The sequence below is a fragment of the Silurus aristotelis genome (assembly GCF_946808225.1).
Source record: "Silurus aristotelis genome assembly, chromosome: 14".
Taxonomy (NCBI): domain Eukaryota; kingdom Metazoa; phylum Chordata; class Actinopteri; order Siluriformes; family Siluridae; genus Silurus; species Silurus aristotelis.
Window position 1 is genome coordinate 4,961,654 of NC_139587.1, and position 16,561 is coordinate 4,978,214.

Below are 16,561 nucleotides of genomic sequence, written 5' to 3' on the forward strand. Positions count from 1 at the left end.
ACGTCGGAGGTACTGCTGTTCAAACGCGTGTACAGACGCAGATAAGGGCCAAGCATCCATCTCGTGATTCCCTGCCTAACAAAACGGATGAACTACTTCACCTCACCCGCATCAACAAGGACTTTTCAAACTCTTCATTGTGCTTCACTGAAACCTGGCTGAGTGAAACCATACCGGACAACGCGCTACATCTGCCGGGCTTCCAGCTATTTAGGTCGAAACCGGGAAAACGAGAGGTGGTGGATTGTGTTATCAACGAAAGTTTGTGTTCGGTTGTAACATCGCTGAAAAATACATGCTGTTCTAATCTAAAGGCACTCTTCATAAACTGTAAACTTTTTCACTCGTTTTCCTCTTTCCTCTCGCAAATGTGTACGTTCCTCCAGACGGGTGCATGAGGTCATTCTTTTCATTCAATAATAATAAGAATGTGCACTTCACACATTCACCTACCACCTTCCTGCCTCCCCCTTTATTCAATTAAAAGTCTGTGCTGACCAACTGGCCCCCATCTTCACTCAGATCTTCAACAGATCACTGGAGCTGTGTGTAGTTCTATGCCGGCTTCAAACACTCCACTATCATTCCAGTCACAAAAAAATCCAAATCACTGCTCTTAATGATTACAGACCTGTTGCTTTCACATCTGTGATCAAGAAGTCACTTGAAAGACTGGTCCTGGCCTACCTGATGGACATTACTGGACCCTTGCTGAATCCTCTTCAATTTGCCTACAAAGCCTACGGATGATGCAGTTAACATTGGACTGCATTATATTCTGCAACATCTTAATAGATCTGGGACCTATGGAATGATCTTGTTTGTAGACTTCAGTTCAGCCTTTTATACCATCATTCCGGACCTTCTCTTAATCAAACTGACCCAGCTCTCCGTGCCCACCTCAATCTGTCAGTGGATCACCAGCTCCCTGACCAGGAGCAGATAGTGAGGCTGGGAAAACTCACATCCAGGTCTCTTACTATCAGCACTGGTGCTCCCCAGGGTAGCGTTCTCTCCCCACTGCTCTTCTTCCTGTACACAAATGACTGCACTTCTATAAAAAAACAACCTTTGTTAAGCTCCTACACTCCTGAACAACACTATAGTCACCGGCTTCATCCAGGATGGAGGCGAGTCTGCTTACAGACAGGAGGTTAAATAGCTTGCTGTATGGTGCAATCAAACAACAACCCGGAGCTCAACATGTTCAAAACATTGACAGATGATTGTGGACTTCAGCACTTCCCCCACTCACCATCATGAGTTTCTCACTGTAACAGTGGAATCATTCAAGTTTCTGTATACCACCATCTCTCAGGACCTGAAATGAGACAATATTATTGACTTCATTGCTAAAAATAAAAAAAAAAGCCCTGCAAAGATTGTACTTCCTTCGTCAACTGAGGAAATTCAACCTGCCACAGAAACTGCTGAAACAGTTCTACTCGGCCATCATTGAGTCCGCCTGTGTACATCCATAACTGTCTGGTTTGGTTCAGCTCCTGCACTGGAAGCTCCTGATGCCAAGTCAAATTCCTTGTGTGTGTAAACATACTTGGTAATAAAGCTATTTCTGATTCTGATTATTTAGCCACTAATTTCATTTATTTATAAAATTGTGTTTTCTTGTCTTTATAATCCTCTGACTGGGATTTAAATCTCAAAACTTTTAACTATTAAACTAGCTTAAAGATTCTTCATTTGATCTGGGTAAAGAAAATATTTAATTCAGTGCATGTTATTAGTTTGAAAACACCTGGTCTTTTTTTTCTTATTTCATCTAAATAAAATCCTCCCTTAGCACGAAAAACAGCTTTGAATGTATGTTTCAGATGTCAAGCTGATGTCATGGTCTTCTTGTATGTTAAAGTTGATTTCACTTAACTACAGTCTAGACAGAATTGCATGGAAAAATGCAGAATGGAATGGATACATGCATTTCATCCAAAACCTACATTTTATTGTTGAAAATAACACTATGGATGGTAGACGTGTTGGTTTAGTATTCCTTTCACCTGGAATAAGTCTCCAACCTTCCCTAACTCAAAACAACCCCAAACCATTAAGCTTCCATCTCTATGTTTGACTGTGAGACAGTCTGGTTACATCTCTTTTGTTCTCCATCTTACAAAAGTTCTTTTATTAGAGCCAGAAATGTCCAATTTCTGGCAATCATCTGTCCACAGAAGATTTTGTTTTTTATCTAGTTGTGTATAATCAAAAGGAACATGCATGTGTGTATAAAAAAAAAAAAAAAAATACAAGTTTGTTTTATTCAAACTTTTGATAAAGAATTTTGTATAAGGAATAAAATACATGGGGTGGTGCTGTTTAGGAAATGAATTGTGATTTTTTATTTTTTTTTTATATACACCGCAGCATAATGTACATTTATTATTCATTAAGCAAGTTTAAGATATGATGGAACATGAAGTTATGCAGACTTGAGAGATCTTTCACTATAATTATTGCAAACCATGTCTTCATGAAGTGCACAGGGTGAGGGTGAGATTTGGGACTTTTTGTTCCAGTGAAAGGAAAATGTTATGCTATAGCTCACAAAGACATTTTAAAATCGTAAAGATCATGTGTTTTAGACTTTGTGGAAACAAGTTTGTGGAACAACTACAGAAGGGTGTGAAGGTCAGGAGTGCAAATGCAGTACTTCTGGCCATATAGCCATATATGTCTACCAAAGAAATCTGCTATCTAAACCTTAATTCATTCAGGTATTTATTTGATATTTTAGTCATTATGGTCCATTATGATGATGATGTGGATTAATCACCCATGCTACGTTCTCTCCTTTCTATGAAGAACAAATTGATTTAATTAGCCCCTGCCCCTTTAAAACATGGTTAAATATCAAATAACTTCTGGAGCCATATATAGTGCACTGCGCAGGCGCGCACAAACCGTTGTTTCACACCCTACAAAGTGCACTTCGGTAGGTTATAGAGAGTTATTAAGACACAAGCAGCCCGTGTGCTGTTTAAGCAGGATTTTATCAGCAGGCGAGATAGATGTTGGTGTGATGTAAAAGAAAACAGGTAGCCGGGATTGATTTGCTCCAGCGTCGCTGTTCTTGCGGGTGGAAATGGTGGTGATAAGGGATTTTCGGGGATAATTGAAAGCTTCAGAACATCCAGGTCTTCATCATGGTGTCGTGGATTATTTCCAGGATGGTGGTGTGAGTAATGCTATTGGCCTATTTTTATTTATTTATTTTGCTGCTCGCCTGCCCAGGCTCCTGCATCCTGCCTTCTTATGTCTTAAGCCTTTATACAAATGGTTTAATATTAAAAAGCCTTTATGTAAAATCTGTATATAAAAAATATTATTTTAATATATTGTGTTCTTTCTGATTAAGATTAGCTGGAATGCTAATAAACTGGAAACAGCTGTTTTGCTTGTCATCGTGTCAATGGACGAATTTAATAATAAACATATATACATTAAAAAAAGAGAGAAAACAGTAAACATAATAAAACTGAGCTGGAATGTATTGTTTTTTATAAAAAATATATAATTTTAGTCGAGTAAATGTATTGTCTTTCTTTTTTTTTGTATACTTTAAATTTTTTAAAATGAAAATTTCAATGCATATTTAATGTAATATTCATTTTAATTACCTGACTTTGCTATCTTTAAAAGTATGTGCATAAATATATATGTAAATGTTATATATTAATAACTGAATGGACATTTAAAATAACATCTATGAACATCTTTAACATCTACTGATGTCTGAATCAGTAATAAGGCCTCCACCTGCTTCCACTTCCTTTGTCATTCATTCATTCACTCACTCACTCATTCGTCTTTAGTAATCTTTTTATCCCGTTTCGTATCATCCCCGGAGATTAACCTGGCAATGCTGGGTGTGAGGTGGGAATACAAGCTGGATGGGACACTGGTTCATTACAGGGCGTTTCTCCATAATAAGGGTTTCTAATCTGGACTTGATAACGCACATTTTGTGCTTTTATTTCATGTTTTTACGTCATGTGTTGTCATGTTTTGACTCTAAGTGGTTAATTGGACTCAACCCGAGTCTAGTGCTTGCAGTAATTAGTTTTAGAGTTGATCAAGCCCATGCTCCTATGGTTAAAGTGTCCTGGTTTGAGCACAGAGCAAGATCCACCAGGTCGTAGCCACACTGACAGTGATGTGAGACGTCCTATTAGGACTCAAGGCTTCTGAACAGGCATGTAGTTAAAAGTAAAATATTAAATAGTAATTGATAAGTATGTAAAACGAAAATTTCTCCAGTTTTCTCCATCTTCCCATCAAACATGTCTTTTGCATATCCGGTGTTCCTAGCTGAGCTTTTGGCTGCATAACAACCCTGATGGAAGGGGTCCAAAAGATATATAAATCATCAATTGAATTGCACAAGAAGACACGAACAATATTACGGAGGGTCATCATATCGGGTAACATCTGTTTTAATCAGACTCTCCACTGGTGTCCCACAAGGCTCGCTACTCTGTTTTCTTTTTTTCTTTTCCATTACTCAATATCTGAATGAGGTAATATTCTCACATGGTTTTCATACTACTGTTACACTGATGACACCAAACTTATTCTTTTTAGTCTTTCACACATTATGTTTCTGCTCAGAACTTAGTATGACTGGCATTTTCATCATGGATGACAGTTCATCAGCTGAAACTTAATCCCAGGAAAACTGAGCTATTGTTCACCCCTGCAGAATCAGGATCTAGTGATGTCCCTGGACACTATTAAGAGCACTTTTATAAATCTCTCTGGACAAGCATGTTTGAAAAAAATCCATAAATGTAAAGCAAATATATGTATATAAATAAATATGAGGGACCATGCATTTAGGACGTTTTGGAGACAAGGTAAGGGAGGCGAGATTGAAATGGTTTGGACATGTGCAGAGGAGGGACATGGGGTATATCGGTAGGAGAATGATTAGGATGGAGCCATCAGGAAGCAAAAAGAGAACAAGACCAAGGAGGAGGTTTATGGATGTGGTGAAGGAAGACATGCAGGTAGTTGGTTTGAAAGAGGCAGATGTAGAGGACAGGGGGGTATGGAGACGGATGATCCGCTGTGGCGACCTCTAATGGGAGAAGCCGAAAAAAGAAGAATATATGACCTTCATTGCCTATGTTTATCAATATCATTTGAATGGAGGCACTGGAATCTTGGAGAGGAGCAGCAAAGCATCATGGTAGTGCGACTAGTGTATATAGGACAAAGAGCATGTGTTCAGCAGCGCACAGTCTTGCTGCAGTAGATCTGACCCACTCTCTCTTGATTCACTTGGAAACACACACACACACACACACACACACACACACACACACACACACACACACACACACACACACACACACACACACACACACACACACACTGCTGACGTGTGGCTTGTTTGCAGTGAGTAGGCGAGGTCTCTGCCATACATCAGTGACCTTTGTCCCTGCACTGGGCTTCAGATCCTGTCCCATCAGCACAAAATAGAATCCAGGAAGTAAGTGTGTGTGTGGGTGTGAGACCGAGCACGTGTCTGACTGCATAGCTTACAGACTGTAAGTCTGCTCCTTTGTGTCGGCTTCCAGAATAAATACTTCCTCTCCCACTGTTTCTCCATTATTGATTTTATACCTTGGCATCCATTAATATACTGTATAACTGTGAATTTTGGTTATATGCCAGTCAAGATGGAATAATCAAATGTTAATAAAAAGATGATAGATTTAGGTGTAAAGTTTATCTGGGTTAGAAAAGACCAATGACATACACACTCACTGTACTGATTGGCACAGTGCCCACACCTTTTTTACTGGGAAAAAAAACACACTTCCTTCAGTGGGAGTGACAGAAAAAGTGGCCACACCTCCTTGACCAGGAGTGGCAGGAAACAAGGCCACACATTCACTGGTAATGACTGGAAAAGAGGCCACACCTCCTTCACTGGGAATGACCCCAAAATAGGCCACGCCTACTTCAGTGGGAGTGACTGGAAAATAGGCCACAACTGCTTCAATGGGAGTGACTGGAAAAGAGGTTACACCTCCTTTACCAGGAGTGGCAGGAAACAAGGCCACATCTTCATTGTTAATGACTGGAAGAGGCCACACCTCCTTCACTGGGAATGACTGGAAAAGGGAACACACCTCCTTCAGTGGGAGTGACTAAAAATAGGTTACATCTCCTTCCATGGGAGTGGCTGGAAAAGAGGCGACACCTTCTTTACTGGAAGTGATCGGAAACGAGGCCACACCTTATTCACTGGAAGTGACAGGAAAAAAAGCCACACTTTCACTGGAAGTGACAGGAAAAGAGGCCACACCTCCTTCACTGGCAGTGACTGGAAAAGAGCCCACGCCTCCTTTACTGAGATTAAAACAGAAGCTACACCTTCATTGGGAGTGATCGGAACAGAAGCCACATCTCCTTCATGGAAAGTCACTTGAACAGAAGCCACACCTCCTTGACCATCTCTTCAATCCTGGTAGAACCTCAATAAGATTAATTTCTGACTTAGGTTAATGACCTGAAGTAAACATTGTGCTTCAAATTACACCATTTTTCTTCAAGTTGCTTTTTGCTGAAATTTAAGACATCGAATTCATCTTGATTGCAAGATGAGCTGGAATGAGTTTACTGGAACACACAATGTATTTGTCCTGAACTAATCATTAAACATTTCTCTCTCTCTTCATCAGCCTGGCCTTTGGGACCCTCTATCCAGCTTACTCCTCCTATAAGGCAGTGAAGACGAAAAACGTCAAGGAGTATGTGAGTATTCCAGCATGATCTGTAGATCTGTAACTGATCTATAACTGAATAATTTGCTGCTCGGTGTTTGGATACTAAATAGTTTAAAATAACATGGACTAGTGTGGGGGGAAGTGCTCTGGTTTACATGTCTATGTGATTGTGGTGGTGCAAATATATGTGAAAATTGAAATATATAAAAATATTCAAAAGGAATGAACATTTTGGGATCCATGACATGGTGATGTAATGTGTCTTAACACAAAGTGGAGCTACTTTGCCCACCCTAAATATTTTTTTTTTTGGACAAGGACTGCAAATAAATTTAATTGATAAATAAATGACGTGATGTTTTTTTTTTATCCCATTATGTACCATCTATGAAACAAGTTAGTTCCTGTTGGTGTTTCGCATTTTATACTATATATTATTTTCTTCATCTTGAAGATATAAGATGAAAACACAGAGCTGGTCATGTCAAGTAACTGGAGTGAACCTTTATGTCCTGTCCTGAAGATGTGGTAAAAAAATGTGGTTTAATCGCTGCACCACCACTTTCCTAACTTATGTTGCTGGTTTTGGGTTTGCACAATCCATTTGTTGGATCATAATCCGTTCCCCAGGTACAGTCGTGTGGCTTTTTTAACATCCCATTCCGCAGTTTCTTATGTAGAGCGAGGAGGCCTGGGGTGCAGTCAGCGTTCCATTTTACCTTAGAGGTGTGTTTAATAAGGTTGAGGTCAGAGCTCTATAGCAGGCCGCTCAAGATCTTTTACTCTAATTTACCATATCTTCATCAGTGATGGGCCGTGCATTTGGTACCTGGCCCTTCAGTGGGGACTTACCAGACTTCATCCACCTCTTAATACCACCACTATCACGTCGCAATTATAGAAATCATCAATACTATACAAAAAAGCAATATAACAACACGTCGCATTACAGAGATAGACGAATTTTAAATATGGAGGGTGAATATAATTTTTACTAACGCAAGAAACCCAGTTAAGACTCCAAACCTCTACACTACCACTGCAACTGTGCATCATCTGGAGCAGTTCAGAATCGATATTTGTCTAATAACTTGACAAAAACATTAAAATGTAAATAAAATACAACCAATTCACTATAGATGTATACTCATAAATTGCAGTGCTTTCCGACATATTAATTGGCAAGCAAGCCCAGGAGTTTAACGGGTTAGCAGAGATCCAAAACCTGAACCGGGACCGTGCACCTTACAGGCTGCAGATGCAGGATATAGAGTAAAAGGTAAGCAGACACCTGTTATACTCAAAGTCTGTTCTAGTTCATCTGTAGCATGAGGGGAACGGCCCTGGGGGGGGTAGAGGTAGCAAAGATTTGACCGAGTGACGACTTTTACCTCAGAAAACTAGTACATTAATTCACTCGTAGGTCAAGGTACCACTGTCAGGGTGGTGAGATAGATGTGAAACGAGCAAATGTTAAGTACCGCCTGCCAGTAAAATGGCAGAGCTCCCACATGGTCTAGTAGCTAAATATATTTGTAATATATATCTTAAATATTTGATATTTTAATATATCTTAATATCTTGGATTGTATATAAAAATTACAATGTGTGTATATATAATTATAATAGCTTAAGATCTAGGATCGATCGAGTATTACCGGGTGTAAGTATGATTGGCGTATTCATACCTACATAAAAGAACCACAACAAAAAGAACATGCACCAGGTTTTGATGCAGAATTGACTAACCTGTGCATCTTTGGTGTATATTTCAAACCTTTTTGGTGTACATTTCATCACCATTTTCTACAGATCATGAGATTTGTGACTATAGTCTGCCTCTGTCTGATAGTTTTGTGTATTTCTGTGTTCTTTAGGTCAAATGGATGATGTACTGGATAGTTTTTGCACTCTTTACCACAGCAGAAACGATCACGGATATGCTTCTGTCCTGGTGAGTGGCTTTTAAAGCATACAAACACACACAAACACACACGCATGCACACACTGCTGATGGGGAATTACATATTGCATACATACTGCAGTGCCTACATATCTGTTGTGTTTTCAGGTTTCCGTTTTATTTCGAGTTGAAGATTGCTTTTGTCATCTGGCTGCTGTCACCATACACAAAGGGCTCGAGCGTTCTGTACCGCAAGTTTGTGCACCCCACGCTATCCAACAAAGAAAAGGTCTCGTGCCTCACACCTTATTTGTAGCTGTTAGAAATTTACAGGTTGCTCGCAATTTCTATATGTGTATATTTGTGTGTGTGTTTGTTGCAGGAGATCGATGAGTACATCGCCCAAGCAAAGGACCGCAGCTATGAGACAATGATGCGCTTTGGAAAGAGGGGGCTAAATATCGCAGCCACCGCAGCAGTCACTGCAGCCGCCAAGGTGAGGAAGAGCACACTATGGTGCTTGAGTGTACTGGTGTGTGTGCATTTTTGTATGTGTGTGTTGTGGAGTGGGGTAGGTCAGGTTAGTGTTTTACACATACAGTAATATTGTGTATATTTAACATGTTCATAGTTGCGTATGTCCTGACACTGTAAGGTCAGTGGGAACATAAAGTTGACCATCGTGTAAGAAGGTATGTGTCGTTGTGTAACAGTGTGTGTTGTACAGGGTCAGGGTGTGTTGTCGGAGAAGCTGCGCAGTTTCAGTCTGCAGGATCTGACACTCATACAGAACGAGGAGGAGCTGCTGGATGATGAGACACACACCGCTGCTACACTGCCCCGTGCTAAAACACGTGCAGGTATACACACACACACACACACACACACACATGCTCATACACACTCATAATTTTTTTTAGCGCTGCACTATTTGGGAATATCTGTTTTGTTGAATTTTAATTGAAACATTTTCACAGATGGGTCTAAAAACAATTAATTGAATAGAGATTTCAACATGTACACATACACGTCAAGCTACTTATTAACTTCCTAGCCTTAAATTCCTGTTTTTTTGTGTGGACCTCAATGTGGTCTCCTGTTGTAGCTCATCCACATCAAGATGTTTTTTCTGCAGATGCTTTTCAGTTTTTCAGTTGTAAAGAGTAGTTACTTTAGTTACTCCAGACTTCCTGTTAGCTTAAAATAGTCTGCCTGTTCTCCTCTAAATACTCACGCCTTTTTATGTAAACCTTAGAGACTGTTTAATTAGATCAATATTTACAGAAACATTTATACCATTAGATTTTCCTCCAGATTGGCACCAACAATCAAGCATGGCGCATTTTCCTTCTATTCTGATGTTTGAAGCTCATCTGACTCTTGATCTTTTTTTTTTTTTTTTTTTTTTTTTTTGTAATTAAATGCAATTTCACTGCTGGACCCTGATTGGATGTTTGAATGTGTAGGGGTTTAGGGTTCACTAATAATGAAAAAAAAAAATGGCTTTCGAGTGTGACTCAATAAGTAAATACATAAATATTTAATTGTAAATCCTAACAGCGCCTTCATATTGACACAATAATTTAGGTGTTTATGTTGACCGAACTCTGTATGTGTGCAAGGATGATTCACAGCATGAGTAAAACTTGCTGATTCACTGAGTTAGGCTCAGCAAGGCAGCCATTGTCCGAGCTCTTCATCTTTATACTACTGCTGATGTGACCAGCATGTGATTAGAGAGAGAGAGAAAGAGTGAAAAGGTTGGGCCGGTCATGTGCTCTGGCTGTGTGGAGAAAAAAAGGATTGTGCTCTTGATGTCCGAATCATTTTAAAGTTTTATGACCCATAATAAACTGGCAGTTGCCTTTCAGGCAAATTGTGAACTTTTTAGCTTTGAGGTTATAGTTACGTCAATGAGATCAGTGTCAATTCTATTCATCCTGCAGCACAAAGCCACAAGGCTGCTTTTACCAGTCTTTTATGTGGCCTGTTTCAATGGCCATTTTGTTAAACTTGTTGAAGAGCCAGCTGAAGGTATGACCACTGTGAAGAAAAAACAAGGGGAGACAAAAATAACTACTTAAACATTAGGCTATATTTTTATTGCAGCATTGTAGAATGCTATAAGATGAGCATCATTTAGGGTACAGTGACTGCGACCTCAAACAAAATTAATGAGTAACATCTAACTATCTGTAGCATTAATTTTGGAACAGGTGTGTGATGTAAATCTGACAATACTTGAACATAAATTGTTGAACTAACTTTACAAAGGCAATTGATAAAAAAAAAAAATGCACACCTTATTGAATGCAAATAAAAGAACTAGAATTACTCGTCTTTACATGCACAATTACTATTGCCCACTTATCCTTAACACTGTAGCTTTCTAGATTTTAGTTTGAGAATAAAAGACCTCCAAGGCCTCTGTGATTCTCAATTAAGAAGGTGTGGCCTCATGGCCTGTCAGTTTTAGTAAAGGAAGGGTGATCGCAGTTCCTGTCAGTTGTAGTGAGGGAGGTGTGGCCTCAGGGCCTGCCAGTTGTAGTGCAGGTGTGGCTTTAATTCCTGTCAGTTGTAGTGCAGGTGTGGCCTCAGGGCCTGCCAGTTGTAGTGAAGATGTTTTGACTTTAGGGCATGTTGGTGCAAATAAAGGAGGTGTGACTTCAGTGCCTGTTAGTCCAAGTGAAGGAGGTGTGGCTTAAGTACTTATTAGTCCTAGAGAAGGAGGTAGTATTAGTATTGAACGAAGTGCGGCCTCAGTGCCTGTCCGTTTAAGTGAAGGAGGTGGGGCTTCAGGGCATGTTAATCATGGAGAAGGAGGTAATAGTAGTAGTGAAGGAGGTGTGGCCTCTTAGTTATCATTAAGGATGTTTGGCCTTTGTCGTCATGTCGTTATTATGTGTTGCATTGAATCTGACTTTTCGATGCATTAGAACCAAGATGAAAATGTCAGTATTTGAGTAAATGTTAGAAGTCTGATGAGTGTGCATGTGGATGTGTATGTTCTGCTCAGTTCGGGTCACATCCATACCGGCTGACAGCGAATCACAGCTCAGTTCCCGGTCTGACGGCGACCAATCGGAGAGCAGGACGGAGCACTCGGATGAGGATGTTGCTGACAAAGTGCCAAAAAGAACGGCCAGCTTGAGAGCAGCAAAGAAACCAACCACTGCTAAGACAGAGGTAGTAGTGAAAACACACACACACACACACACACACACAGACCAATTTGTAAAGACAAATCGACACACATCTGACAACCCCACTGAACACATTTAATCTGAACGCTCCTCAACCCCAACCCACATTAGTACCTGGCTTTATGAAAACCCTTGTGGCTGAATTAAATCTCACAAATATTCACAAGTACACTCCAAAATCTAGTGGAACATCTCCCCAGAAGAGTGGAGGTTATTATAACAGCAAATGGGGATTAAATGTTGAATGGTATAGTGAAAAAAGCGCATATCAATCTTATGTTCAGGTGATCACAGGGCAGGTGTTTATACATTTTATTACACCTTGTCTTCTAATTCCCTTTCCGTTCCTCTTGTATTGTTTTTCCTCCAGACACTTAAGACGGTGAAAAAGCAGCCAAAAAAGAAGAGTACCACCACAACCAGCAATAACGCCGAGACGCCACCTTGAGATCCCAGACAAGGCCACATGTACACTTGTTCACACACGCGTATAAACAGTGAATTCTTGTAATACTCCTCACTATAAACACTAATGCATTTGCAGATAGAATCTGACACACACACACACACACACACACACACACATACACACACACACACCCACACCCCAAAGGTCATTGTTGCATATTTTAGATAATTTTTCAGCTTCTATATTGGTTTAAAATGCTGTAACGTGCGTGTGTGTGTGTGTGTAGGAGTGTGTGTGCAGATTCCTAACTACTTATAACGCCTGTAGGAGTAGTCTTTTTGTGTCTAAGTACTTCATCCACTTTCTCATAGATCCCCCTATGTTTTAGGACATGGCATCTTCCCTTTACTGTTCCTTTTTTAAGCATTTAGGACATACCACATGGGATGCGCCGGCAAGAAAAAAAACAAGTGTGAAAGGATTGAGTCGCAGCCTATTGGTTTAGCTTGTAGAGACTTGCATTGCAGTCATATTGAGGCGACTAAAAGTATGTGGTGGATATCAGGGCTGCGAGCACAGCTCTGTCTTCACCCCATAGCACAGAACATTAATCACTATCAGCTTTAAATGGATGTCTTTGAAGGAGAGGGTCTGTTTCTCCAAAAGCTCTTACTTTTAATGAGGGCTACTGGAACTGCTGCTGGAAACATTCAGGCTTTGCTTCATGTCTAGGCAACACAGTTCATTACGACTAACACAATAGCCACCTCATTGGGTTTTTATGGCCATTACAATCAAAATAATTATGCTTTAGTTTATAATAGACATGCAGAGGATGGATGCCCCAATCCAGCATTTTCTATTTCGACACCAACAGCAGTATTGACTGATATATGATCTTCATGAAACTCTGATATCTGAGCTCTTCATGAAGGTCCTCATGCTCTTACCGCAGGGTGATTCATATTCTAATGTTACATCTGTTCCAGTATTGATCTCCAGATTAAGGCCTGCATCAGATCTAAAGCGGATGCTCTTGTGTGCCTATGTTGAACGAATTGAGGCGTCCCGAATGACTGCTGGAGGTTTTCACGTTCTGTGCAATGTTTGAAATGCCTTTAGATCCTCTGAGGTAAGATTTGGAACAAATGCAGCATAGGCAAAACAGTAAACACATGAAAACGCATGTAAAACACTTGACGTAACGTAAAACACAAATGCTGACAAAAATGAAGACAGGGGTGCCCAGAGATAAAGGACAAATACCTGGAAAACATGGGGGACAAACAGGGAGACAGACAGACAAAAAGTCTTCAAAGAATAGAGATACTTTGGCAAACAGATCAAATAGGTAAAAACATGGAACAAGACACCGAGACAGACACACAAATGGACATACTTGCAAACGGAGAGACACACACACACACACACACACACACACACACACACACACACACACACACACACACACACACACACAGACGAACTCAGAATTGAGAGATGCACAGACAGGGAAAAAAAGGGCCTGGTGGACACAAAAGATGCAGAGATACACAAAGACCCAGACAGACAGAGGCACACAGTCATAAACACACAAACACACGGTTTTATAAACGATATTTATTGTTTGTATATGAGAAAAAGAATCGCGTTTAGGCTTCAACATCCAGTCTGATGCGTGCCATCCTGTAGTTTATCCTGATATCTGTATCCCGTCTTCAGATCATTTCATTGACTCCTACCGAACACGATCAGAGACACTCAGCCTGTGTGTAAAGGCAGACAGAAGATAAATGCTGTCACATCTGAGTTGCTGGTGTGTATTTACGTGTACATTGGCTTTTAGTTGTTTTATTTATTTTAATAGAAGTGCGAGTTTAATGCTACGAGACTTAATTCTATGTAGAATTACGGTCAGTAGGAAGATTGAATCAGCTCTAGCATGCCGTGTCTGGTGTTTTTCTGTGTTTTTTTTCATTGTAAAATTAATGAAAACACGATTGCTGAAGGCCTAATTAGTAATTTCATTAGTAGCCCATTATAGTCTTAAAAATGTAACCATGCCGAACAACCAAGCATTTATTTTATTTTTTTTTATTCTCTCTAAGTCACCCTTTGGCTAATTATTTTTAGGACTAAAATAGTGTCTGTGATATTTTTTGTGCAGTCCCTCCCTTGACAGCGAGTTAATCTTTTTTTCTATTTTAACGGCCATCTAAATTCGCCACTGGCAGGATTCTGTCACATCGGCTCGTGTATGTAAATGTAGACAAGGATCTGTTTTGCCTCTTAGCAGATGCTGTGGATTCTGATTTCAGATCAGTTGTGTTGGATCAGCCTCCAGCTGTGATGTCGGGAGCGATTAGGTTTCCAGTCGTGTAGGCCGCCCATGCAGTTTCTACAGAGAGCCAACAGTGTGCGCCAAAGTTCCACGGAAAACCAGGCGCCGCTTAAAATTCTGAATGTATTATATTTTATTGGCTGTTATAAGCTGGTTGAATTGAACTGGGTTCAATCCAAACTTTCATCCACCCAATTAGATTTTTAGGTGAAATAATAAATGAATAGGTAATTAATCGCCAAATTATTATCGTTAAACAGTGTGTGATATAACAGGTGTTATATCTGCAATGGAATTTATTTTACAGTTTAAGGGCCTGCATAAAGTTTACCTCTTAAGAATATGAAGGCATCTAAAGGCAGTTCTAATATTTAAGCCCTCAGAAGGAGCGATGTAAATATTCTAATACTTTTGACTGTACAGAATGAGCTTGCTTGCCTTACTCTCTTTAATGGCGTTCTCTATCCCTCCTCAACATTCTCATAATCTATTATTATTCTGGCTTTTATAGTAGGAGAGATGGGACCTTGTGTGTATTATAAATATTGATTGACTTTTAATTTGCATCCATTCTCACTTTGTTGCAAGACATTTGACGTTATTTTTGAAAAAAAAACATCAAAAACGTACAGCTTCTGTTCTGTTTTTTTTTTTCCTTTTCACGTGGTTCAGAGAAGCTCTGCGTTAAAGGAACAATACTTTCGTTCTGCATTTTGTCCCTCCTACTTTTCCTGTTTTAAATTGAACTGTATGAACATAGTATTTGCGTTATGATAATACCAGTTCATTAAAATTTTTTTAGGGAATATTTTCTTCATCATGTTCCGCATCAGTATTCTTGTGTATAGGACTTTAAATTGTTAAACAATATGCGACACTAATATATCGTTTGTGCCAATCGTGAAAACTCCACTATTATAAGAATGAGGCAGACATGTGGAAGATTTGCTGCTGTACTGAAATAAAATGATGAATAAAAGCACCCAAGGCTTCTTTTTTACTGCTTTTGGTTTTATAAACTGAGAGAAGTAGTATGTAGAGAAATTGTATAGATTCTTGTTTACTCAACATATCAAATATTTATCTTTGACCTTTGGTGGTGATCAAGATTTATTTTTAAATGAAATTTTGAGATGTTTTTGTTTAAAATCAGCTGATTCCTCGATTACCCACGATTCTATTTAACTACCTGTTGATAATGGTACTAGTGGGAGTTATTCTACAATTCATTGTATTTAGAACACGGAAACTTTCAAGTCATTTGTCCCAGAATTTTAAGCATGAAAATGATCGGAGTTCGGAGTAAAATCATATAAAATACTCATATGGCTGGAATTAAGGGTTGACCTTTAGGAGCATGGCCTTATTACTCTTTATAAGATGGGAGAAGTCATGCCAAGGAAACTGTTTGTGTGTGGGCATCTACTCCAAGACCAGCATAAAAAAAGACAGACCGAAGTTTGAAGGTCATTACAAGCCTTTTAGAGAAGAGTTTTCCTGTAAACTGAAACAAAACCTGAATTGTTTGACTGTAATGATCAGGAAAAAAAAGAAGGTTTTTAATTCAAAGAACACTACCTTTAGCTGTGGAGCATGGGGGTGGCAGCATCCTGTTGTGGGGGTGTTTTGCTGGAAAGGGGACTGGTACAGATGGCAACATGAAGAAGGAGGATTATCTAGAAATAATGACGCAACACCTTAAGCTTTCAGCCAGAAAGTTAACACTTTGTTGCAATTGGGCCTTCAACTACAACACTGATCTTAAGTATACCTTAAAAGGTTTCAACAAATGGGCTTAGAGACAGCAAGTAAAAGTGGCCATTACAAACCATCAATCTGGATCCCAGAGAAAACTTGACACCAGCTTGGTTGTCAGGAACAAGCAAAAACAATGTTCTGTTAGAAACTTGTGGAAGATTACCCTAAGTATTTAATTTCAGTTTAAGATAAACAAAT

General features: G+C 39.5%; 1 protein-coding gene across 1 annotated transcript; it reads left to right on the plus strand.

Annotated features, from left to right (window-relative positions):
- Positions 1 to 2,946: 2,946 nt before the first annotated feature.
- On the plus strand, positions 2,947 to 13,706 carry reep2 (receptor accessory protein 2). The gene is made up of 8 exons (XM_083559990.1): positions 2,947 to 3,190; positions 6,705 to 6,777; positions 8,627 to 8,703; positions 8,821 to 8,941; positions 9,035 to 9,148; positions 9,380 to 9,512; positions 11,669 to 11,838; positions 12,226 to 13,706. Exons 1-8 carry the CDS (start codon positions 3,159 to 3,161, stop codon positions 12,301 to 12,303), a joined length of 798 nt encoding a protein of 265 aa, XP_083416116.1. The 5' UTR covers positions 2,947 to 3,158; the 3' UTR covers positions 12,304 to 13,706.
- The last annotated feature ends 2,855 nt before the right edge of the window (positions 13,707 to 16,561 follow it).